The sequence below is a fragment of the Ovis canadensis genome, chromosome 11, assembly GCF_042477335.2.
Source record: "Ovis canadensis isolate MfBH-ARS-UI-01 breed Bighorn chromosome 11, ARS-UI_OviCan_v2, whole genome shotgun sequence".
Taxonomy (NCBI): domain Eukaryota; kingdom Metazoa; phylum Chordata; class Mammalia; order Artiodactyla; family Bovidae; genus Ovis; species Ovis canadensis.
Genome location: NC_091255.1, coordinates 35111036 through 35134449, shown reverse-complemented (window position 1 = coordinate 35134449; position 23414 = coordinate 35111036). Strand labels below are relative to the sequence as shown.

Sequence of the window (23414 nt, the reverse complement as noted above, 5' to 3'; positions counted from 1 at the left end):
CATCACCAGATGGTCAATACCAAAATCAGATTGATTATATTCTTTTCAGTCAATAATAGAGAAGCTCTATACAGTCAGCAAAAACAAGACTGGGAGTGGACTGAGGCTCAGATCATGAACTCTTTATTGCAAAATTCAGACTGAAATTGAAGAAAGTAGGGAAAACCACTAGAATATTCAGTTCAGTTCAGTTCAGTCGCTCAGTCTTGTCTGACTCTTTGTGACCGCATCGACTATAGCACGCCAGGCCACCCTGTCCATCACCAACTTCTGGAGTTTACCCAAACTCATGTCTATTGAGTCGGAGATACAATCCAACCATCTCATCTTTTGTCATCCCCTTCTCCTCCTGCCTTCAATCTTTCCCAGCATCAGGGTCTTTTCCAATGAGTCAGCTCTTCGTATCAGGTGGCCAAAGTATTGGAGTTTCAGCTTCAACATCAGTCCTTCCAATGAACATTCAGGACTGATTTCCTTTAGGATGGACTGATTGGATCTCCTTGCAGTCCAAGGTACTCTCAAGAGTCTTCTCCAACACCACAGTTCAAAAGCATCAATTCTTCAGCGCTCAGCTTTCTTTATAGTCCAACTCTCACATCCATATATGACTACTGGTAAAACCAGAGCCTTGACTAGATGGACCTTTGATGGCAAAGTAATGTCTCTGCTTTATAATATGCTGTTTAGGTTGGTCATAACTTTTCTTCTAAGGACTAAGCATCTTTTCATTTCATGGCTGCAGTCATCATCTGCAGTGATTTTGGAGTCCAGAAAATAAAATCTCTCACTATTTGCCATGAAGTGATGGGACCAGATGCCATGATCTTGGTTTTCTGAATGTTTTCTGAGTGAAAAAGCATTAAGCCAACTTTTTCACTCTCCTCTTTTACTTTCATCAAGAGGCTCTTTAGTTCTTCTTCACTTTCTGCCATAAGGGTGGTATCATCTGCATATCTGAGGTTACTGCTATTTCTCCTAGCAATCTTGATTCCTTGTGCTTGAAGCTTGTGCTTCATCCAGGATTTCTCATGATGTACTCTGCATAGAAGTTAAATAAGCAGAGTGACAATATACAGCCTCCTTTTCCTATTTGGAACCAGTCTGTTGTTCCATGTCCGTTCTAACTGTTGCTCCTTGACCTGCATACAGATTTCTCAAGAGGCAGGTCAGGTGGTCTGGTATTCCCATCTCTTGAAGAATTTTCCACAGTTTATTGTCATCTACAATAAACTTTGGCTTTGGCATAGTCAATAAAGCAGAAATAGATGTTTTTCTGGAACTCTCTTGCTTTTTTATGATCCAGTGGGTGTTGGCAATTTGATCTCTGGTTCCTCTGCCTTTTCTAAAACCAGCTTGAACATCTGGAAGTTCATGGTTCACATACTATTAAAGCCTGGCTTGGAGAATTTTGAGCATTACTTTGCTAGTATGTGAGATGAGTGCAATTGCGTGGTAGTTTGAGCATTCTTCAGCAATGGACAATGCCAAAGAATGCCAAAGACCATTCAGGTATGACCTAAATCAAATCCCTCACGATTATACTGTGGAAGTGACAAACAGATTCAAGGGATTAGACCTGATAGAGTCCCTGAAGAACTATGGACAAAGGTTTGTGACGTTGTACAGGAGGCAGTGTTCAAGACCATTCCAAAGAAAAAGAAATACAAAAAGGCAAAATGGTTGTCTGAGGAGGGCTTACAAATAGCTGAGAAAAGAAGAGAAGTTAAAGGCAAAGGAGAAAAGGAAAGAAAGATATACTCATCTGAATGCAGAGTTCCAGTCATTAGCTAGGAGAGATAAGAAAGCCTTCCTCAGTGATCAAGGCAAAGAAACAGGAAAATAATAGAATGTTTTGTTTGGGAAAGAGTAGAGCTCTCTTCAAGAAAATTAGAGATACCAAGGAAATATTTCATGCAAAGAGGGGCAATAAAGGATAGAAACTGTATGGACCTAACAGAAGCAGAAGATATTAAGAAGAGGTGGCAAGAATACGCAGAAGAACTATACAAAAAAGATCTTCATAACCCAGGTAATCATGATGGTGTCATTACTCACCTAGAGCCAGACATCCTGGAATGTGAAGTCAAGTGGGCCTTAGGAAGCATCACTATGAACAAAGCTAGTGGAGGTCATGGAGCTCCAGTTGAGCTATTTCAAATCCTCAAAGATGATCCTGTGAAAGTACTGCACTCAATATGCCAGCAAATTTGGAAAACTCAGCAGTGGCCACAGGACTGGAAAAGGTCAGTTTTCATTCCAATCCCAAAGAAAGGCAGTGCCAAAGAAAGTTCAAACTACCACACAATTGCACTCATCTCACGTACTAGCAAAGTAATGCTCAAAATTCTTCAAGCCATGCTTCAACAGTACATGAACCATGAACTTCCAGATGTTCAAGCTGGATTTAGAAAAGGCAGAGGAACCAAAAATCAAGTCGCCAACACCCACTGGATCATCAAAAAAGCAAGAGAGTTCCAAGAAAACATCTACTTCTGCTTTATTGACTATGCCAAAGCCTTTGACTGTGTGGATCACAATGAACTGTGGAAAATTCTTCAAGAGATGGGAATACCAGACCATCTTATCTGCCTCCTAAGAAATCTGGATGCAGGTCAAGAAGCAACAGTTAGAACTGGTCATGGAACAACAGACTGGTTCCAAATCAGGAAAGGAGTATGTCAAGGCTGTAGATTGTCACCCTGCTTATTTAACTTACATGCAGAGTACATCATGAGAAATGCTGGGCTGGAGGAAGCGCAAGCTGGAATCAAGATTGCCAGGAGAAATATCAATAACCTCAGATATGCAGATGACACCACCCTTATGGCAGAAAGTGAAGAATAACTAAAGAGCCTCTTGATGAAAGTGAAAGAGGAGAGTGAAAAAGTTGGCTTAAAACTCAACATTCAGAAAACTAAGACCATGGCATCTGGTCCTATCACTTCATGGCAAATAGATGGGGAAACAGTGGAAACAGTGAGAGATTTCATTTTGGGGGGCTCCAAAATCACTGCAGATGGCGATTGCAGCCATGAAATTAAAAGACGCTTGCTCCTTGGAAGAAAAGCTATGACCAACCTAGACAGCATATTAAAAAGCAGAGACGTTACTTTGCCAACAAAGGTCCGTCTAGTCAAAGCTATGGTTTTTCCAGTAGTCAGGTATGGATGTGAGAGTTGGACTATAATGAAAGCTGAGTGCCAAAGAATTGATGCTTTTGAACTGTTGTGTTGGAAAAGACTCTTGAGAGTACCTTGGACTGCAAGGAGATCAAACCAGTCAATCCTAAAGAAATCAGTCCTGAATGTTCATTGGAAGGACTGATGCTGAAGCTGAAGCTGATACTTTGGCCACCTGATGTGGAGAACTGACTTACTGGAAAAGACCCTGATGCTGGGAAAGATTGAAGCCAGGAGGAGAAGGGGACGACAAAAGATGAGATGGTTGGATGGCATCACTGACTCAATGGACATGAGTTTGAGCAAGCTCCAGGAGTTTGTAATGGACAGGGAGGCCTGGCGTGCTGCAGTCCATGGGGTCACAGAGTTAGACACTGTGGGACTGAAGTGAACTGACCAGAAGAAACAGAAAAAACACCACCATCTTCTTGGTTTCTTTCCAGGAGGAAGCTTCTCTGTGGGGCTAAGAAGCAATGAGGCTACCACACATTGGCTTAGTGTGTTCTTTGTTACAAAATTCTTCTCACTCTCACCCCTTTTTCTTTTGGCTGCACCACATGGCATGTAGGATCATAGTTCCCCAACCAGGGACTGAACCCGAGCCCCTGGCAGTGAGAGTGCAGAATCCTAACCACTGGACCACCAGGGAATTCCCTATTTAATCCTCACCACCAGCCCAAGAGCCCAGGAGCATCACTATGCCCTCTATACAGATGAGGCAACTGAGATTTAGAGACATTAAGGGGCTTGGGTAAGTCACAAAGCAGGTAAGGAGCTGACGGAGGGTCTGTGGAGAGGTGTGTGCAGAAGAAGAGGAACACACCGACCCCATGCAACTTCCTCTGTGGGTCAGCCTCGCCTACCTCGTCCACCACATCCTCCCCTTGGCCTGCGTCTCTGCAGCAGCCCCACGTCTCCTGCCCCTGTCCTTTATTATCAGCTGCTGCCAGCTTCGACACACCTCCTCCCCGACCTTTGCTCCTGGCTTGTTTTTCCCTCTGGACTCGGGAACCTTAGGTTCACTTTCACTCACCGCCTGTCCTTTCCGAGAGCCTCACCATGTGCACCGGCAAGTGTGCCCGCTTCGTGGGGCTGTCTCTCATCCCCCTCTCCCTGGTCTGCATCGTGGCCAACACCCTCCTGCTGGTGCCCAATGGGCAGACCACCTGGACCAAGGACCACCTCAGCTTGCAAGTCTGGCTCATGGCTGGCTTTGTTGGCGGGGGCCTGATGGTGAGAGGACTGGCTGGGGCGCATGGGCCATGGGAGGGGGCACCACTCGCTGGAGTCCTGACCAGGAGTGGGAGGGAGGAGAGGGAGGGAGGGAGAAAGGATGGTGGTGGCTTGGTGGGGACTGGGAGCCCACCCAGCCTGCCCCCAAATGCTAAGCACTGCATAGGGTTGCTGCTCAGCCCCAGGGTCCTCAGCTGAATGTCTGAGCTGAACGAGAAGGAAGGAGCCTCACTGCTCTCAACTGTTCCCTCCTGGGTAGGGAGTTTGTCCTCCCAGCCCTTCCCCATCCCCACTGCTGAGCAGATGCTGGGAACACCTCATGACAAGGGTTGAGACAGAAGGAACAGCTGGTTCCCTGGGCGGTTATCGGGTTAAGATAATAATGGGCTCAGTGCGTGTGTGTTGCAGGGGGAGGTGGTTTACAGTGATAGTATAGTGTCTGGAGCCAGGTAGTGATGTCGCAGATCAGTCATTCTACCTATCAGCTCAGTGTCACCTCCTCCACCTCCCTGTCCAACATTTCTGGATGCCCACCACGCACTGGGCACTAACGCTAAACTCAGAGCCTAGGTCAGTATGGTGGAGAAGGGGTCCCCGTTGCTTTCTGGAGACCAGGACCTGTCAGGAGAAGTGGGGGAAGGGGAGACACAGATTTCCCGGACTTCTTAACCCCTATTTGCCAACCCCTCCCTGTGTAGGGGAACGTTTTCTTTTGTGCTCCGCATGGCATGCGGGATCTTAGTTCCCTGACCAGGGACTGAACCCATGCTACTTGTGGTGGAAGCACAGTCTTAGCCACTGGGCCACGGGGGAAGTTTCAAGGGGACCTTTTTGGACTGTCAAGTGAGTTTAACATCCTTATGGCCTGAAGGCAAAAGATTTATCCCTCGGCACTGTTCCCCACTTCTCAGGAGGGCTGACTGATGAAATTCTCTAGGGGAATGCTTCATCTTTGTTTCTTTTGCTGACCACAGCTCTGTTCGCTAAATGGGGAACGAACTGAGCTTTTCCTTTATACAACAATCTCCTCTTACCAGGGCTTCCCTGGTGGCACAGATGATAAAGAATCCGTCCGAAATGAGGGAGACCTGGGTTGGGAATATCCCCTGGAGAAGGGCCTGGCAATCCACTCCAGTACTCTTGCCTGGAGAATTCCTATGGACAGAGGAGTGCGGCGCACTACAACCCACGGGGTCACAAAGAGTCGGATGTCACTGAGCAACTAAGCACCCCTCTCACCCCCCACCCCAGGGCCTTTTCTCCTACTCTCCCTCTCGCGTGGATTTATGGCAGTTGGACTCCACTCCATACCTCTGACCTCAACCCTCTTCGAGACATCACACTCCTCCCAGCCCTACTCACTCACTCTCTGTCATATCACACCCCTTTGCCAGCCCAAACCAACAACACCTCCTCACAATCTCACCAGCCTGCTTCTGGGAAGCAGGTGAGATCAGCGATGGGCAGAGGCCAGAGCATCTACGCCCCTGAAAAAGCACAGTGAGGAATTTGAATTTTATTATAAGTGCACAATAAACTACTGAAGGACTTTTTAGTTTTTCAAAAGTCATACAGACAACTTCCCAGATCCTTAATACACAGTCCGGTGAATTTTTATAGAGGGGACACACTTATGTTCTGGGTACTTGATCAAGATCTGGGTCATTACAAGAATCTCAGACAGGCATTCTACCAGGCCCTACTCCACACTGCCAAGGGCCCCACTATCCTGACTTCTACCCCAGAGGTTAGATTTGTCTGCTTAGCACTTTATATAAATGGAATCCTACATTATGGACACTTTTGTTCTGACTTCTTCAGATCAAAATTACATACGTTTGTGAGTTTCCTCCATATTAGTATACAATGCTGTAGTTTATTATTTCTTATGCATTCCATTGTATAAATATTACCACAATTTATTTAAACATTCTACTGTGGTGGATATTTGGATAGTTTCAAACTTGGATTTATTCCAAATAACGTTCTCTAAACATTCCTATAAATGTCTTTAGGTGAATGTATGTTTGCATGTCTATTGGATAGATACCTACAGAGTAAAACTTCTGAGTCTTAAGGTATGCAAATATTCAGTGCTAACAGATATCACCAAAGAGTTGTCTGAAGTACTTATAACAATTGTATCCCCATCAGTAAAGTATGAGAGTTCTAATTGCTCCATATCCTGTTGGATATGGCTGGCTGCTAGGTGGACAGTGGACAGTAGGAGGTCAGCAGTGGCTGTAGGAAGACCAACTGAGGTTACTACAGTTGTCCAGGAGAGATAACAGTGGCGTGGACAAGTCCAGTGGCCACGGAGATGGAGAAAAGTAAACAGACCCAAGCTATAAACTCAGTGCTTCCTCCAGCTTCTTCAATTACCTCTTTTCATTGAGACAAAGAAAGAGCAGAGAGTGAGACAGAGGAGCTCAGAGAAAAAAAGGAAACAAACACTTTGGCTAAAAAAGCAAAAATTAGGGACTTCCCTGGTGGTCCAGTGACTAAGACTCTGTGTTCTCAATGCATGGGGTCCAGGTTCAATCCCCAGTCAGGGAACTAGATCCCATACGCCACAACTAAAGAGTTCACATGCTGCAGCTAAAAGATCCTGCATCCTGCAACTAGGACCTGGCGTGCATGCCGTCATTCAGTCATGTCCGACTCTTCGCGACCCTATGGACTATAGCCCACCAGGCTCCTCTGTCCATGGGGTTCTCCAGGCAAGAAAACGGGAATGGGTTGCCAGGTCCTCCTCCAGGGGATCTTCCAGACTCAGGGGTTAAACCCATGTCTCTTATAGTCTCCTGCATTGACAGGCAGGTTCTTTACCACTACTGCCACCTGGGAAGCCTAAGACTTCACAGCCAAATAAATAAATACACAAACTTTTAAAAAATCACAAACAAGGAAGTCATTTGAAGTTGATAAATCCAAAAGATAAATCCAGGTGTCTCTGGGTCCAAGAGCCTCTGAGTAAGTGATATAACCAGACAGGCTAAGCAAGGGGGCCACCTCTGGCCCCAGACCTCCCACGAGACAAGGAAGAGAGAAGAGCGTCTAGAGAAAAGTTCACTGAACTCTGCAGGTGTTTCTGTAAGGTTGCTGTGAATGATGTAATGGAACTAAAGCTCTCAGCTTCTCCCTTGGAGAAGACCCAAATGTTGCTTAATTGGTGTGAGACAGACAAGGAAGACAGGGAGGCAAAGATCCAGACAGCTGCAGAATTATAGAGATGGGAGATAAGCAAAGAACCTGGTTGGGTGCAACAAAGCTAAGGCTGAACCCAAAGGGAGGGTGCCTCAGACACCTTCATAGAGTTCAGTCTTGACAGGAGACTCTTTGAGGAGACTCTAAGGGATTGGATCAGGGAAAAGATCAATTGAAAGTGAAGTTCAATCTGGTAGTAGCAGGACTTCCCTGGTGGTCCAGTGGCTAAGACTTTGCACTCCCAATGCAGGGGAACTGGGTTTGATCCCTGATGGGATCAAGCTGAAACTAAAGATTCTGCATGCCTCAGCAAAGATCAAAGATCCGTTTGCTGAAACTAATACCCATTGCAGTGAAAAAAAAAAAAATCTGGTAATAGCAATGTAGGATTGCGTATGGGCACAGGGCAAGAGACATGGAAACCCAATAGGGAGAATGAGCACATCCTTCTTATGGGAGGTGACTGGGGACTGACTGGGTGGAAGAAAGGACTGATTCAAGAGCTACTGAAGGACTTGAGGTCTGGCTCGGTATGGAGGATTCAAGTTTTCAGGACTGAGTGACCTGGAGGATATTTCCACTGATGGAGACAAGAAAGCCAAAGGGAGATAAATTTTGGGGGGAATAACCTGTGAAGTCAGTAGGTTGGATGAACTTGAGTTAAAACCAAGACAGACAAATGAACAGACCCTTCAGGCAGTCAGATCTGAATTTGAAGGGATAGATTTAGAATTGATTCTAACAATTGATTATTGTTAGAAGCAGCAGCAGACACCCTGGGAGGGGGTGGGCTCTCTGTGGACGACCGCAGGAGAAAGAAAGACAGGATCAGGGTTGTATCTTGAGGATTCCCATCCTTCCCATCAGAGTCTTCATTTACATACTCCTCCACCCTCCATCATAATCCCAGTTCACCAGACACTCCAACACCACTATTCCTTCCTGCTGCTGAGGGACTTTATACTTATTGACCATTTATTCTGAGTTAGTCTTCCCATCAAGTCAACGTGTTATTTCATTAAATCCTGACAACAGCCATGGGAGGTACACAGACCCATTTTACAGAGGACAAAACTGAGATCCAGAGAGATGAATCAATTCATGAGTGTGAAATGAGCACAAGTTTGGCATTAAACCCAGGCTTCCAGATTCCCATTCACTTGGGCACCTACTATATACTGAGACTTATGGGGGATATAAGGATATTGGAGCCCTACCCTCCTGGAGGCTACAATCTGGACAGAGATAAGTAGGCACATAAATACAGATAAACTTAAAGCAGAGCCCCACAGTGTTGCAGGAAAAGTAAAGATAAGGTCTCCTTATAGTTCAAAGGGCTGAAGGCATCACAGTAAGTTTCCAGGAGGAGGTAAGCATTGATGCAAGATGGGGACCTGCTGGCCTTGTTATTATATCAACTCTCCTCCAATAGGTACTTTGTCCTGGAATTTCTGCTGTCCGGGCCGGGGGCAAAGGCTGTTGCGGTGCAGGCTGCTGTGGAAATCGCTGCAGGGTAAGATTCAAATTAAGACGGGGCTCAAGGGACTTTCTCGGTGGTCTAGTGGTTAAGACTCTGTGCTCCTAACACAGGGGGCCCAGGTTTGATCCCTGGTGGGGGTGAAATAAGATCCCACATGCCATAGGACACAACTTTAAAAAATTAATACATTTTAAAAATAATAAAGACAGGATTCAGCTTCGGTCTTTGAACCGGTTTTCGAAGAACCACATCTAAAGCCATGGTCCCTCTACTGAATTCCCAGCTTCATGAGCACCTCTGCAGAGTCCTAGGCTCCATCTCACCCCTCCCTCGCACCGACAAGAGGGGACTTACAACCCCCTTGAAACTCCGTGGCCACCGGCTCTTAGGATTAAGCAGAACTCCAGCCCCGGGGTTTGACGGGAAGTGTATTTTTAACGACACTGGGAAAGATGGGGGGCACGGGGCCAGGCGCGGTTCACCCAGGAGGAGGAAGGGCGGCCCAACACAGCTCTGCTCGCGCTGTGCCTGTAGATGCTGCGCTCAGTCTTCTGCTCAGCTATCGGGTTGCTTGGCGCCATCTACTGCCTCTCGGTCTCGGGAACCGGGCTCCGAATTGGACCACAGTGCTTAATGAACGGCTCCTGGGATTACCACTTCCAAGACACCGCGTAAGGCTTAGCCTGTATTCGCGGCCCTGCCCCATTCTCTGTCTCTGCCCACCTGCCTTTTCCACGTGGACCAGGGAACCTAGGCCGGACTCAGCTTCGAGACAGCTTCCTCCACGCGGGCCAAACAAGCTCTGTGCATATCCCCCTCGGGCGCCTGCTCGGGGCGGGAAGCCCCAGGTTGGGGGCGGGGGGCGGGGGGCGCGCTCCGCGTGACCTCCTGCTCTTGCGTGACCCTGCCCCACCCGCAGAGGCTCTTACCTGCTCAACCGCACGCAATGGAACTTGTGCGTGGAGCCGCCCAATGTGGTCCTCTGGAACTTGACGCTCTTCTCGCTGCTGGTGGCCGCATCGTGCCTGGAGATCTTGCTCTGTGGGGTGCAGCTGGTGAACGCGTCCATTGGTGTCCTCTGTGGCGATTGCAGGAAGAAGCAGGTGGGACGGTGTGGGATGGAGCTGGCAAGGATACCTATTTGCTCCCTGGCTGTGTCCTGTCCTCACTTTATCTTTTCTGCAGGGCTCCTCTCAGTGAGGCTCCATCCACCTGGTCCCTCGCTCCTGGATACCCACCTGGCCCGCCCTACCCTGGAATAAACTAGAGTGTTTAGAGTTCTCTTCCGCGTCTCAGACTGTGCCCTTATACAAAGAGTGTTGGAAGGCCTCCAGGTACACTGTTGCTTGGGGCTCTTAAACCTTGCTTGCTATTTTCTTAATATATAGTTACTGAGCTGTTGGTGCGCTGAAAGTACTGTATAAACAAGACAGGCAAGTTCTGTGCTCTTAAAGAATTTAACATTCCAGGGGTTAGAAGATGGACAGTTTTTAAAAGAGGCAGTAGATTATTTCAGTTGGTGATAAGCACTGTTTAAAAACATGGAGGTAATGGGGATAGATATTGACTGACGCATGGCCTTTTTCATAAGACAAAGTCCAAGAAAGAAAAATGGGACCTGAAATCTGGTGGATGGGCTAATCATCTGGACTGTTGGGAGAGTCCAGGCAAGGACAAGGACACTTCATAGGACTCAAGGTACAGAAAAGCCACTGTTTGAGTTTTGTAGGGGGAAGAAAAGGAAACATATGGAAAAGACGAGCTTCCCAGGTGGCTCAGTGGTAAAGAATCCGCCTGCCAAAGCAGGAGATAAGGGTCTATACCTGGATTGGGAAGATCTCCTGGAGGAGGAAATAGCAACCCACTCCAGTATTCTTGCCTGGGAAATCCCTTGGACAGAGGAGCCTGGCGGGCTACAGCCCATGGGGTCATAGAGTTGGACTCCACTGAGTAACTGAGCAGGCACGCGTGGAAAAGACATGTTAGTCTCCTAAATTCTAGATAATGAAGCCTTAAGACAATATAGCATTGTCACCTAATTTGGTAGAAGTTTCTTAATCTGGGGTCACTGGTGGTTCAGAAAGGAAACAACCTGGGCTCTTAATGGGGATGACGTGTTTGCAGAGGCTGTCAGAAAAGCAAGGACTTCCTCAACCTGTAAGCAAAATCTGTTTCAATGCGTTTGTTTCTTTCTTTTTTTTTTCCCCTGAACTATGGAGTCGGTAACTTTCAGTAGCTTGCCCTAGACTTCTGAGTTTGCTTAGTCCCTCATTCGTGTCTGGCTCTTTGCAACGCTATGGACTGTAGCCCACCAGGCTCCTCTGTCCATGGGAATCCTCCAGGTAAGAATACTGGAGTGGGTTGCCATGCCCTCCTCCAGGGGATCTTCCCAACCCAGGGCTGGAACCCAGGTCTCCCACCTGCAAGGCGGATTCTTTACTGTCTGAGCCAGCAGGGAAGCCCAGACCTCTGAGACCAACCCCTAATTGGGCCTGGCCCAATGCCAGGTTAAGAGGAACAGGAGGCGACACAGTTTCCCATCCCTGAAACAAGCCAGACCAAAAAGCCAAGACAGAGAAGCTTTAATAGCGGAGGTGGGATGAGGCATGGGGCTGGGAGAGGACGACGATGGTATCAATTGCGGCAGCAGAAAAAGCGTGCGTCGTTGATGGCGGTGTCGTCGCGGAGGCCTTGAGGCTGCTGGATCTTGGTTTGCAAGCCGCATACGCCTTTAGAGCAAAGCTCACTCCAGTCTCCGAAGTCTCCCCAGGTCAGGCCCGGCCCCTGCAGCTCCGTGCCGTCGGAGCAGAGGAAGCGCACGTTGTTCGCAGCTGTGTTGTCCCCAAAGGTCACGGGTGCCTCCACGCGAAGCGAGAAAGCCACCAGGAAGCCGCCGACGGGACACCACAGCGGCTCACTCCACCATCCCCACCTGGGGTGGAAGGGAAGACACACTGGCACCGCGGGGCCCCCTATCCACCTCCAGCCCGACCCAGGCCTCGGGGGCTTCCCCGCCAGGTGCTCAGTCACCTGACTTCCACAGAGATGCGGGCGGGTGGTGTGGGGTTGGATGGGGCGGTCCCCCACCTGCTTCCCATTTCTAAACCTCCTGGAGGAACCTGCCCGTCGGGAGGGGAGGGGATGTGTGTAACCGAGGGTAAGGGGCATACCCCGACCCTAGGGGATCCTCGGCCCCTGCGCCCCACCTTCCAGACTGGGACTCCACCACGTGCGCGTTGAGATCCGCTTGCCCGCCCGCGCAGTGCAGCCGGATCCCATTCAGGGCCGTGTCGTCGTTAGGAATGCCTTGTGGGGGCTCCACCTGGGCGACCGTCGACGAGTCAGAAGACTGCCACCCTCGGTTCCGGGGTCCCCTCCGAGACCAAGGCATGAGTCCCTACCTTGAGCGAGAACCCGCTGGCGAAGAATCCGTCAGGACACATCTCGGGCCAGGCCCAGTCGCCCCAGGGGCCCCCGTTGGTCACCTCGATGACCGACATGTAGCCATCTGCTCCTGCGTACCCCAAGCAAGTGGCCTGCACCAGCAGCAGCAGCGGCAGCTTGGCTCCTGCTTCTAGCTCCATCCCGCAGCCTCCGTGAGCCTAGGCTCCTTAGCAGGCTTAAAAGCAACCTTTGCTTTTAAGAGGGCTCGGATTGCGGAAGGGCCACCCGGATTAAGTGAAATTCAAAACTAATCCGGTCCTACAGATTTGACTCTCAGCCAAGCGCCAGGGGAGGAGGGGCAGCAAGAAGCCACGAGTTTGAAAAACTACCCACTTACACAACGTTAACAAACTTTAAACCAAGAATCATGGTTCGCGTTTTGCAGGCATATTTTATTTAATCCACAAAACAATTTTAGGCGGTGGAAATTACCCTTCCTATTCTGCAGATGAGGGAACTGGGGCTGCAAAATGGCAAACAATTTGCCTAAGGTCACAGGCAGCAAACCAGGGAACGTTCCAGCATTGGGAAATGGGGGACCCAAGGCTAGGGATGGAAGTGATGGTTCCAGAATTCCAGGGGACAGGGACCCCAGGGACCTCCAGGATGTGAGATAGCATCAGAGTGAGACAGGGTAAGAAAGAATCCATGGACTATGGGAGCTAGGAAGCATCGTGTGAGTGGTTGGAGTCCTGACTCCTTGAGAATCTGGGACACCTCTCTCTCTCAAAAGAAACTGTACACAGAGACAGGGAAGAAGTCTGATAAGTTTACAGATGGATGACTGAAGACAGGAGATGCCATTTATTCCGTTTCTTCCTGTATCCTTTCCCTCAATGTTTTCCCGCCTATGACCACCAGGGGGACTCCTAATTGAAACAACAACAACAACAACAACAACAACAACAAAACCACTCAGGTTTGTTGTGGGGAGTAATGAAAAATGAAAGAAAGTGAAGTCACTCAGTCGTGTCCAACTCTTTGGGACCCCATAGACTGTCGCCTACTAGGCTCCTCCATCCATGGGGTTTTCCAGGCAAAAGTACTGGAGTGGGTTGCCATTTCCTTCTCCAGGGAATCTTCCTGACCCAGGGATCAAACCCAGGTCTCCTGAATCCCAGGCAGAGGCTTTACAGTCTAAGCCACCAATGGGGAGTAGTACCAATCCTCATTGGCCTGCCCCTCACGCATATTCCTGTGCTTTATTCAATACATACTTATTTAGAAACAATGTGTTGTATCACAGGTAATATTCTAAATGCTGTAAATAGAGTAGCAAACATGAAAAAGCCCCTGTCTTCATCAGAGCTCACATCCCAGTTGGAGAGACAGATGATAAATTCTTCAATGCACCTTGAGCTCTGTAAAGGCACATTTCTATTCCTGGGGCCTAGTACAGGGCCTGGCATGCGGAGGTATTTATAAAGGTTGGTTTGACTGAGGAATCATTTTGGAGGTTTAAAGAATTAAACAAATGTAAAAGGAGACAGCCTAAAGTATATAATTGAGACATCAGGCTTCCAGTTCAAGACAAGGTCCCCTGAGGAGAGGATGGGGCTTCCCAGGTGATGCTAGTGGTAAAGAACCTACCTGTCATGCAGAAGACATAAGAATGGCAGGTTTGATCTGGGGGTTGGGAAGATCCTGTGGAGGAGGGCCTGGCAACCCTCTCCAGTATTCTTGCTTTGAGAATCCCCATGGACAGAGGAGCCTGGTGGGCTACAGTCCATCATGTCACAAAGAGTCGTATAGGACTGAAGTGACTTAGCACACATGCACGAGGATACGATAGTTTAGAAGTGGGTGTTCCCTGGGTCCCAGGTGCCCCATGCTTGAACTTTAAAAGTAAGATTTATGGAGCAGTTGTGGTAAGCTTTTCCATTTACAGTGTTTGCACATGTGATATCATTTAATCCTCACATGAGGCCTTGCAAAAGAACCTATTGTCATCCTCAATTTACAGTGGAGGAACTCAAGCCCCAGAGTCAGCCTAAGGCCCACCATTGTTCCTTGGGGGACCTGCTTCTGACCTCAGCCTCTCTTCACAGTACCCAGGCTGCCTCTTACTACCACCCAGCCTTCCTCATTCCAGTCCCTCACCCCTCGGATGCTGCCCTCTGGGGCAAAGGGCACAGGGGAAGGGGACTTGGTAGGTTAATTATTAACTCTTTGCAGCTCAGGCACTGCGGCTTCCCTCCCCTCCTGGAGGCGGAGGGACAAAGCCTGGCTAGCGGCTGGCAAGGGGGTGGTGGTCCCTGCCGCAGCCATGGGGGTCGCACTGCCGGGGCAGATCCCGCGGCGGTGGCTGCACAGCGCAATTCCTCTTGCTGTCTTCGCGCTACTGCTTGTTTATCTCTGGGCTCGGAACCTTCGTGAGTAGCCCGTTCTCTCACCTGCTCTGGGAGGAACCGGGGAATCCAGGCCCTGGGGACCTAAGACCTCACCTCAGGCCCTCACTGCTCTGTCCCGCCTCCCTCCTCAGGCTGCGGATCTGGGACGCAGTCCTGCATTGCAGAGGGGCCGCCACCTTTCCAGGTACGCTACCGGCAGGGCTGGAACTGGGAGCTCCTGGCGTGGTCCTGAGCGGACCAGTCTGAGGATCTGATGAAGAGCAGGCCCTCCTCCTACTCTCCCCTCTCCCGTCAGAAGTTGAGAGTCCAGCCAGAGAAACACCAGCTAGATCTAAGGAATAATTTCTTCAGAGACCAACTGGGCTGCTTGGCGAGCCCAGCAAGCTAGGGGTTCTGCTCCCATCTCGATGCCCTCAAATCTAACCTGCAGGTCCAGCAACAGTCGGGACCCCTGGAGGGCCCGGAATGGGAAGAGCCTCAATGTCTGGGCCCCCAGGGGATGCTGGGCCATATGATGAGGTCGTTCCGCGCCAGTCTGAACACGGAAGGGGACGTGGAATTATCACAGTACCTGGCAGGATGGAGGGAGCTAATCAGGTGAGTGAGCTCTCTCCTCTCATCCAGTCCCCGCCTCTTGGTGGCTCCATAGCCCTCTCGCAAACCTTCCTACCCTTCCCACCATCACACACCCACAGGTTCCTAACTCCCCTCGGCTCCATCTTCGCCTTCGCCACAAGCGAGGCCTCCGCCAAAGTGACAGCCCTCGAAGCTCTGGTGCACGGCCCACAAGCCGCGCACTACACGTCCCTGGGGACGATGGTGGCGTGGGAGCGGCCCGAGATCGCTCCACCGCCCTCGGCCAAGGCTTCGGGCTCGGTAACTATGCTCCTGCTGCACCGTGCGCTACGCTGGTCCCAGCTCTGCCTCCACCGGGTGGCGACCGGGATGCTCGGAGGCCCGGACGCCGGCGTTCAGTGCAGCGATGCTTATGGTACGGCCCTGGCCCCGCATCACACCTGGCTCGTCCGTCAGGCTGTCCACCTCGCATTCCTCGCTTTCCCGAGTCGCGGCCGCTTACTCCAGCTGATGTGTCCCGGAGCCAGAGAGACGGAGGCGAGGGCCGCGCTGGCCCGGGCCGCGGGCACCCTGGAGGACGTCTACAACCGTACCCAGGGCTTATTGGCTGAGCGCGGCTTGCTGGAGCTGGCTGGCGGAAGGAAGGACGGAAGCACACCGAGGAGGCGTCGGTACAGCTGGGGTTGAGCCCTCGGCTGGCCTCTCGCCGCCAGGGGCGTGGTCACCACATACCCCGCCCCGTGGTGACGTCACCAACGCGGCGTGGGTTGGGGGTTTAGCCTCTTCCTCTATCTGCAATCTCCCGGAGGAGAGAGGAACAGTGGAGAATAAAAACAGTGGGGCTATTCTCTGATAGCCGTCGACTTAGGGCGTTTTGTGCGATGATGGCAGGCGGTTAAGGGAAATAGGAAAAATAGATGCGGGAAGATGAAGATGTGCTATTCCTATTCCCCGCCGCCGAGAGACTTGCTACCCTTGACCTGTCTCAGTCATTCCTACAGCTTCACTTGTCCACTACATGCCACGTCTCCAGTCCAAACCTGTCCCCTGAGCTCCAGCCCCCATAAAGCCAACTCTTTCCCGGACATCTCCACAGACACCGCAAATGCAACACATCCTACACGGATCCAGTCACTTCCTCCCAGAACCGCACCTCTTCCTATGTTTCCTGTCTCAGTAAATGACACCCTTTCCCGTCAGCTACCCAAGGCTAAAACCTGTGCTTCTTGACTCACGTCAAGCAGGTGCCAGCTCAATAATGTTTGTTTGTTGACTCCAGTGAACAAAGTTATACACTGATAACTCCCAAATTATAACTCCAACCCACTTTCCCCTGGATTCCAGAATACTATGTATACTCATCCTTATTCCACATCTCCATGTGGATTTCAACTAAACATAGCAAACTTAAGTCCAAAGCTGAGCTTCCGATATCCTCTCTTCCTAAAATGCTCCATAGTCCTCACTACCTCAGTAAATGACAATTCCATTCTTCTACGTCCTTAAGCTAGAAAACCTTGTGGTCATCCAGACTCTGGTTTCTCTTTCATCATACCCACCTCCAATCTGTCAAATTCTATTTCTTACTATCTCCACTGCTACCCACCTATCAAGTCAATTTTATCTATCACTTGGATTGTTTCAATAGCCTCCTGTTTCTCTCTCCCATGCTTTGCTTCCCTACAGCGTGTTTTCAATAAAACAGCCACAGTGATCTTTAAAATGTAGAGCATATCATGTCACTTCCCTGCTCAACATTTTCCAATGGCTTCCTATTGAACTTAGATTAAAACTTTTAAAAACTTAAGCAGAAGATTTTCTGGATCATATCTTCAGTTGAGAAGGTTGAAAATTTTCTCGAAAGTCCTCTGTGAACTGATTGCACTAGCCAAACGGACCTCCTCAATATCCATTGAATGTGTCAGGCAGGGGTTTCCCTGGTGGCTCAGCGGTAAAGAATCTGCCTACCAATGTAGGATTCTCGGGTTCAATCCCTAGGCTGGGAAGATCCCCTGGAGAAGGAAATGGCAACCCATTCCAGTATTCTTGTCTGGGAAATCCCATGGACAGAGGAGCCTGGCATGCTGTAGCCCTTGGGGATCGCAAAAGTCAAATACATCTTAGCGACTAAACAACAACAATATGTCAGGCAAGATCCTGCCTCAGGACCATTGTACTTGCTCCTCTGTCTGTCCAGAATGCTTTTCTCCAATATATACAAATGACTTCCCTCCTTCCTTTTGGTCTTTATTTACATGTCTCCTGAGTGAAACCTGCCTTGATTATTCTTTCTAAAATTTCAACACACACACACACACACACACACACACACACACTTCCTATCTCCATTCCTTGCTTTTTCTTCTTAGTGTAATTCACTATCTAACATACTATATATTGTACTTTTTTTTTTCTCCCCCAATAGAAAGTTCCATGGGGCTAGGATTTGTCTACTTTGTTCCCAGATGTACTTTCAGTGCCTCAAACGGTGTCTGGCACCTAGCAGACATTCAACAGCTCTTTGATGAATGAATGTATGAGGAAACACTAAAAATAGTTCAGATAATTGCAGTCAAGAGTGTCAAAAAGAAGAGGGGATTGCACAACAATGTAAATGTACTTAATGCTATCAAATTGTATACCAAAAATGGTTAAAATGCTAAGATGTGATTACAGTCAGGTGGGCAGGAGCAAGTTCACAAAGGCCCTTATAAACTATTACAGAGATGGGAGACTGTATCTTGAGAGTTAATTTTAAGCAAGAGTGTGTCAGGGTCATATTTTCAATTCAAACCCCAGCTCCAGCTCAGCTGAAGTATGTAGAAATAGTATGGCAAGTTCATAGGAGGACCACTCCACACAATAACAGTCAAATATATATTCTTCTCAAGCACATACGCAACCCCAGAGTAGACCACAGAGTAGGCCACAAGAGTCTCAAAATATTTTTAAAGGCTGAAGTCACGAAACCTTCTCCAACTAAGCTGAAATGAAATTAGAAATCAATAGTAAAAGGAAATTTGAAAAATTCACAAATATGTGGAAAGTAAAAAAGCATACTTTTAGCCAAACACTAGGTCACAGAAGAAATCACCAGAAAAATATTTTTTCTCCCCCACTCCAAGAAAAATACTTTGAGACTAGGGAAAGTGAAAACAAAGCACACCAAAACTTGGGATATAGCATAAAAAGTGCTCAGAAGAAAATGTGTAGGTATATATACCTATATTAAAAATGAAGGGGGAAAAATGAAGGGAACTTCCCTGGTGGTCCAGTGGCTAAGAGTGTGCTTGCAGTGCAGGGGGGGCTGGTTTCGATCCCTAATCAAGGAACTAGATCCTGCATGCCACAACTAAGACCTGGTGCAGCCAAAATACAAGTAAATAGCACAGGGAAATATCCTTAATATCTTGTAATAGTCTATGATGGATATATATATATATATATATATAACTTAATCACTTTGCTATACACCTGAAACTAAAACAATATTGTAAATCAACTATACTTCAAATTTTTAAGAAGGTTGATGTTGGGAGTTCCCTAGTGGCCTAGTGGTTAGCATTTGGGGCTTCCACTGCTGTGAACCCTAGTCGGGGAACTGAGATCCTGCAAATCCCGAGGTGCAGCCAATACATAAGTAAATTAAAAAGCCTATTTTTAAAAGTTTGATGTTTTGCTTATGAAGACGACAAAACGAAACAAAAACCCTCTTAAATTAATAACAGGAAAAAAATCCAAATTTAAAATGGACAAAGCACTTTCCAAAAAGATATGCAAATAGTCATTCAGCACATGAAAATATGCTCAATGTTACACAAGCTATCACTTCACACCCTCTAAACAAGCTAAAGTTAAACATGCTCAGTGACGATTAGGAAGTGGAGAAATCTTAATCCTCATTCACGGCTAATGGGAATGTAAAACGAGGCAGCTGCTGTGCAAAAGCTGTAAGTTCCTTAAAATGTTAAATAAAAACTTACATGACCCAGCAATTTCATTCCTACTATATACTCCTAGGTATTTGCCAATAAAGGTCCGTCTAGTCAAGGCTATGGTTTTTCCAGTGGTCATGTATGGATGCGACAGTTGGACTGTGAAGAGAGCTGAGCGCCGAAGAATTGATGCTTTTGAACTGTGGTTGGAGAAGGCTCTTGAGAGTCCCTTGGACTGCAAGGAGATTCAACCTGTCCATTCTAAAGGAGATCATCCCTGGGTGTTCTTTGGAAGGAATGATGCTAAAGCTGAAACTCCAGTACTTTGGCCACCTCATGCGAAGAGTTGACTCATTGGAAAAGACTCTGATGCTGGGAGGGATTGGGGGCAGGAGGAGAAGGGGACGACAGAGGATGAGATGGCTGGATGGCATCACCGACTCGATGGACGTGAGTTTGAGTGGAACTCCGGGAGATGGTGATGGACAGGGATGCCTGGCGTGCTGCGATTCATGGGGTCGCAAAGAGTCGGACAGGACTGAGCGACTGATCTGATCTGATCTGATCTAAGAGAAACGAAAACATAGTGCGGTCACTCTAAACCGGAGATGCACAAGTCTACCATGAAGGTTCTTTGATCCGCAATTCCGATCAGATTTATCAGTCTCGCCCGAACCGAGAGGAAAGTAGTCTTTCCATACCGTTTGCAGGTTTTTCTGTTGGTTTTTTTTGGTTTGCCAGCCACACTGCCATCAAGCGCTCCCTGTCGCAAAAGAACTTTCCCTATGCATTTCTTTTCCCTTCTGCCGTCAACCAGAAGTCTTCAGATCACGACTCAAGAGAGTGACAGAGCGCTTTACGACAGTTGCTTTGCGGCAATACCGGAGCCTCCAGGAAGATGGCGGCCACCCTAGTAGCAGCTTGGGGAACCAGGCCGGCACCAGCTTGGGGGCCTGAGGCTATTGCCCCCGACTGGGAGAACCGGGAAGTTTCCACAGGGGTAAGGAAGAACTCGGGATTCAGGAGATATGCGCAAGGCTTGAAGAGATAGAAGGATAACGCTGGAGTGGGTTGGGAGAACTGAAGGGGCGGGAGGAGAGAGGTGGTCTGTGCGGTGCACCCAGGCCGGGGGAAAGGTATTCTAAGGATGCAGGAGTGATGTGGTGGGAGGTGGAAGGTAGGCTGAGCGTGGGATTCTGGAATCTCGCAGGACGAAAGCTTAAGGCCAGGGTGGCCCTTTGGGAATTTGAGGATTGGAATTATGATACCCTGCGGGGTATTGAGACCCCCCCCCCCCCCCGCCATGAGATTTGATGATGGTTTGGTACTTCCCTGGTGGCTCAGACGATAAAGCGTCTGTCTACAATGAGGGAGACCCAAGTTCGATCCCTGGGTTGGGAAGATCCCCTGGAGAAGGAAATGGCAATCCACTCCAGTACTATTGCCTGGAAAATCTCATGGACAGAGGAGCCTGGTAGGCTACAGTCCATGGGGTCGCAAAGAGTTGGACACGACTGAGCGACTTCACTGTCACTTTCTTTGGTGGTGCAGGACTTAACTCGTACTCTGTGGACTGGATAGACGGATCATTGAGGTTTGTGTGTGCTGGAGAATATGGAGAGGCCGACTCGCCCTTTATGCTTTTTTCCAGACCACTATCATGGCCGTACAATTTGATGGGGGCGTGGTTCTAGGAGCCGACTCCAGAACAACCACTGGGTGAGCTCAGGACAGCTATGTGAAAGATCTTCTTCCCATCTTCCCCTTTCTTCCTTCCTTGCCTGCCAGCCCATCCTTATCCTCCTTGGGCTGCTGTGGGAACGGAGATTTCTGCCTCCTGGGAGATTAGGATTTGCCATCTTTTACTACTTTGTAGTTCTCTAAACCTTTTGGTGAAATACTTGCAAAAGTTTGTTTTCCAGCCTGTTTCAGTTTAGATGAAGACTGATTGGGAATACTGGAATTCCTATTGAGGTAGTGGATAGTGAAAGATGGAAGTGGGAGACAGGTGGGCTCCTTCCCTCACTATTCTGCCATCCTGCAGGTCGTACATTGCCAATCGAGTGACTGACAAGCTGACCCCTATTCACGACCGTATTTTCTGCTGCCGCTCAGGCTCAGCAGCTGATACCCAAGCAGTAGCTGATGCGGTCACTTATCAGCTTGGTTTCCACAGGTACTTGTGGGCAGGGGAAGAACAAGTATCTGAAAGGAATTGGGACCTGAGGGCCTGAATGGTCTGACACTGTCTTCCCTATGACTCTCTTCATCATCTAGCATTGAGCTGAATGAGCCTCCGCTGGTGCACACAGCGGCCAGTCTCTTTAAGGAGATGTGTTACCGATACCGAGAAGACCTGATGGCAGGAATCATCATTGCCGGCTGGGACCCCCAAGAAGGGGGACAGGTCAGACACCACCACCCTCAGAACGCTGGAGCCATGCCTTTCAGTCTCTCCCCACCCCAGCCATTTTCTAGTTCTTTTTCCAGTCTCTACATCACTTACTATTAACTCTACACAGACCACTCCCACAATGGACAGGTGATTGTATATGTACAAATGATGACATTCTTCTCTGTCTGGTAGGTGTACTCGGTGCCCATGGGGGGTATGATGGTACGACAGCCCTTTGCCATCGGGGGCTCTGGGAGCTCTTATATCTATGGCTATGTGGATGCTACCTACCGGGAAGGCATGACCAAGGAAGAATGCCTGCAGTTCACTGCCAATGGTGAGAATTTGGGCTCCTGGGTCTGTGAGCCTAAATCTTCCTAGCCAAGCCAGGTCAATATTCCTCTTCCCTTGCCATGATCCCAGCATCTGACTGTGATCCTAACTTTCTTCTCTTAACCTAATTTTCTTCTTTTATCCACAGCTCTCGCTTTGGCAATGGAGCGGGATGGCTCTAGTGGAGGGGTGATCCGCCTGGCAGCCATTGCAGAACCAGGGGTAGAGCGGCAGGTACTTCTGGGAGACCAGATTCCCAAATTCACCATTGCCACTTTACCACCTCTCTGAATCCTGAGATCCTAAGATATAATGAGACACCCCATACATACCCCATTCAAAATTCAATAAACAGTTCATCAGTGAGAATCTGTGTGCTTTGAGGTTCTTTCCTTGACCTCTGTCTGGGCCATTCCTGTTTGTATAAATCACTGTCCTGAGCAAGCTGGAATGGACCCTTCTTCCAGGCCATCAGCCCCCACACTTTCTTTACCACATCCAGGCACTTGTGACAGGAGTGTGGTTGATGTGGGGGCTTTCCACAGGTGTTCCACTCCACTTGCTATTCAAGCCCAAGGTGGGACTCAAAATTCTGATGGAGACTGGAGTCACCTCCCCTCAGCCTGCCCCCTGGGAGGCTACTGGCTGTGAGGCCAGAAGGATTCCAGATCTCCGACCCAGGCTAATGGTCCCCTGTGTTCACACTCACCTCTGTCACTTCATCAGAAGCAGCTCTTGGGTGGAAGGTGGACCTTGATGCAAATGGAGTTTAAGATTGATGTTGAGTGGGAGAGAGCGGCCACTGGGTGTGCTGTGGGTCAGCTCCAGTGACCACCTTTCCTTTGGGAGGGTGATGGGAAGTCAGCTTTCAGTCCCTCGGATGGGAAACCGGGAGTGAACTCTAGCCCCTGCAAGACTGGCTGGACCCAGAGACCTCAGTGGTGCTCATTGACAATGACTGACAGTCTTCCCTCATCTGTTTCTCCACTCAGTGGCTAAGGGAACTGTGAAAGCCACATTTGGAAACCTGGTACTAGAATATAATCCTGCCTTGGGGAATTCCCTAGTGGTCCCATGGTTAGGAACTAAGATCCCTTAAGTCAAGTGCCATGGCCAAAAAAACAAAAGCAAACAAAAAAACACAATCCTGCCCTGGGAGGTTTCAGGGGGTACAGAGGAATCTTCTTAAGGATGTGGTGAGGTCCTGGATTAAGTGAAGAATCTCTGACCCCAAACGTGTATCTCAAGCTTAAAATAACCACTGCAGAAGTTTTGATTTTC

The 23414-nt window shown here is 48.8% G+C and overlaps 4 protein-coding genes and 1 long non-coding RNA gene across 7 annotated transcripts; 3 read left to right on the top strand and 2 right to left on the bottom strand.

The window, feature by feature from the left end:
* The first annotated feature begins 4048 nt into the window (after window positions 1–4048).
* TM4SF5 (transmembrane 4 L six family member 5) lies at window positions 4049–10380 on the top strand. 2 transcript variants are annotated; one of them, XM_069542807.1, is made up of 5 exons: window positions 4049–4412; window positions 9052–9132; window positions 9634–9770; window positions 10019–10202; window positions 10285–10380. In XM_069542807.1, the coding sequence occupies exons 1-5, from the start codon at window positions 4239–4241 to the stop codon at window positions 10297–10299; spliced, it is 591 nt and encodes a 196-aa protein (XP_069398908.1). In that variant the 5' UTR covers window positions 4049–4238; the 3' UTR covers window positions 10300–10380. The 2 variants fall into 2 exon arrangements, with proteins under 2 accessions (XP_069398908.1, XP_069398909.1); XM_069542808.1 differs by lacking the exon at window positions 9634–9770 and having other exon boundaries at window positions 4108–4412.
* Window positions 10381–11664: 1284 nt separating this feature from the next.
* Window positions 11665–16065, bottom strand: VMO1 (vitelline membrane outer layer 1 homolog). Its single transcript, XM_069542806.1, has 3 exons — window positions 12501–16065; window positions 12306–12421; window positions 11665–12031 (listed from the first exon to the last, which is right to left on the bottom strand). Exons 1-3 carry the CDS (start codon window positions 12681–12683, stop codon window positions 11734–11736), a joined length of 597 nt encoding a protein of 198 aa, XP_069398907.1. The 5' UTR covers window positions 12684–16065; the 3' UTR covers window positions 11665–11733.
* On the top strand, window positions 14686–16325 carry GLTPD2 (glycolipid transfer protein domain containing 2). The gene is made up of 4 exons (XM_069542802.1): window positions 14686–14915; window positions 15026–15078; window positions 15325–15491; window positions 15590–16325. Exons 1-4 carry the CDS (start codon window positions 14810–14812, stop codon window positions 16155–16157), a joined length of 894 nt encoding a protein of 297 aa, XP_069398903.1. The 5' UTR covers window positions 14686–14809; the 3' UTR covers window positions 16158–16325.
* Window positions 16326–19183: 2858 nt separating this feature from the next.
* Window positions 19184–20216, bottom strand: LOC138414937 (uncharacterized). The gene is made up of 2 exons (XR_011247023.1): window positions 20107–20216; window positions 19184–19971 (listed from the first exon to the last, which is right to left on the bottom strand). It is a non-coding gene; the product is annotated as an uncharacterized lncRNA (long non-coding RNA).
* Window positions 19491–22502, top strand: PSMB6 (proteasome 20S subunit beta 6). 2 transcript variants are annotated; one of them, XM_069542804.1, is made up of 6 exons: window positions 19491–20405; window positions 21057–21124; window positions 21450–21581; window positions 21683–21812; window positions 21993–22137; window positions 22282–22502. In XM_069542804.1, the coding sequence occupies exons 1-6, from the start codon at window positions 20304–20306 to the stop codon at window positions 22422–22424; spliced, it is 720 nt and encodes a 239-aa protein (XP_069398905.1). In that variant the 5' UTR covers window positions 19491–20303; the 3' UTR covers window positions 22425–22502. The 2 variants fall into 2 exon arrangements, with proteins under 2 accessions (XP_069398905.1, XP_069398906.1); XM_069542805.1 differs by having other exon boundaries at window positions 20268–20405; window positions 21993–22190.
* The last annotated feature ends 912 nt before the right edge of the window (window positions 22503–23414 follow it).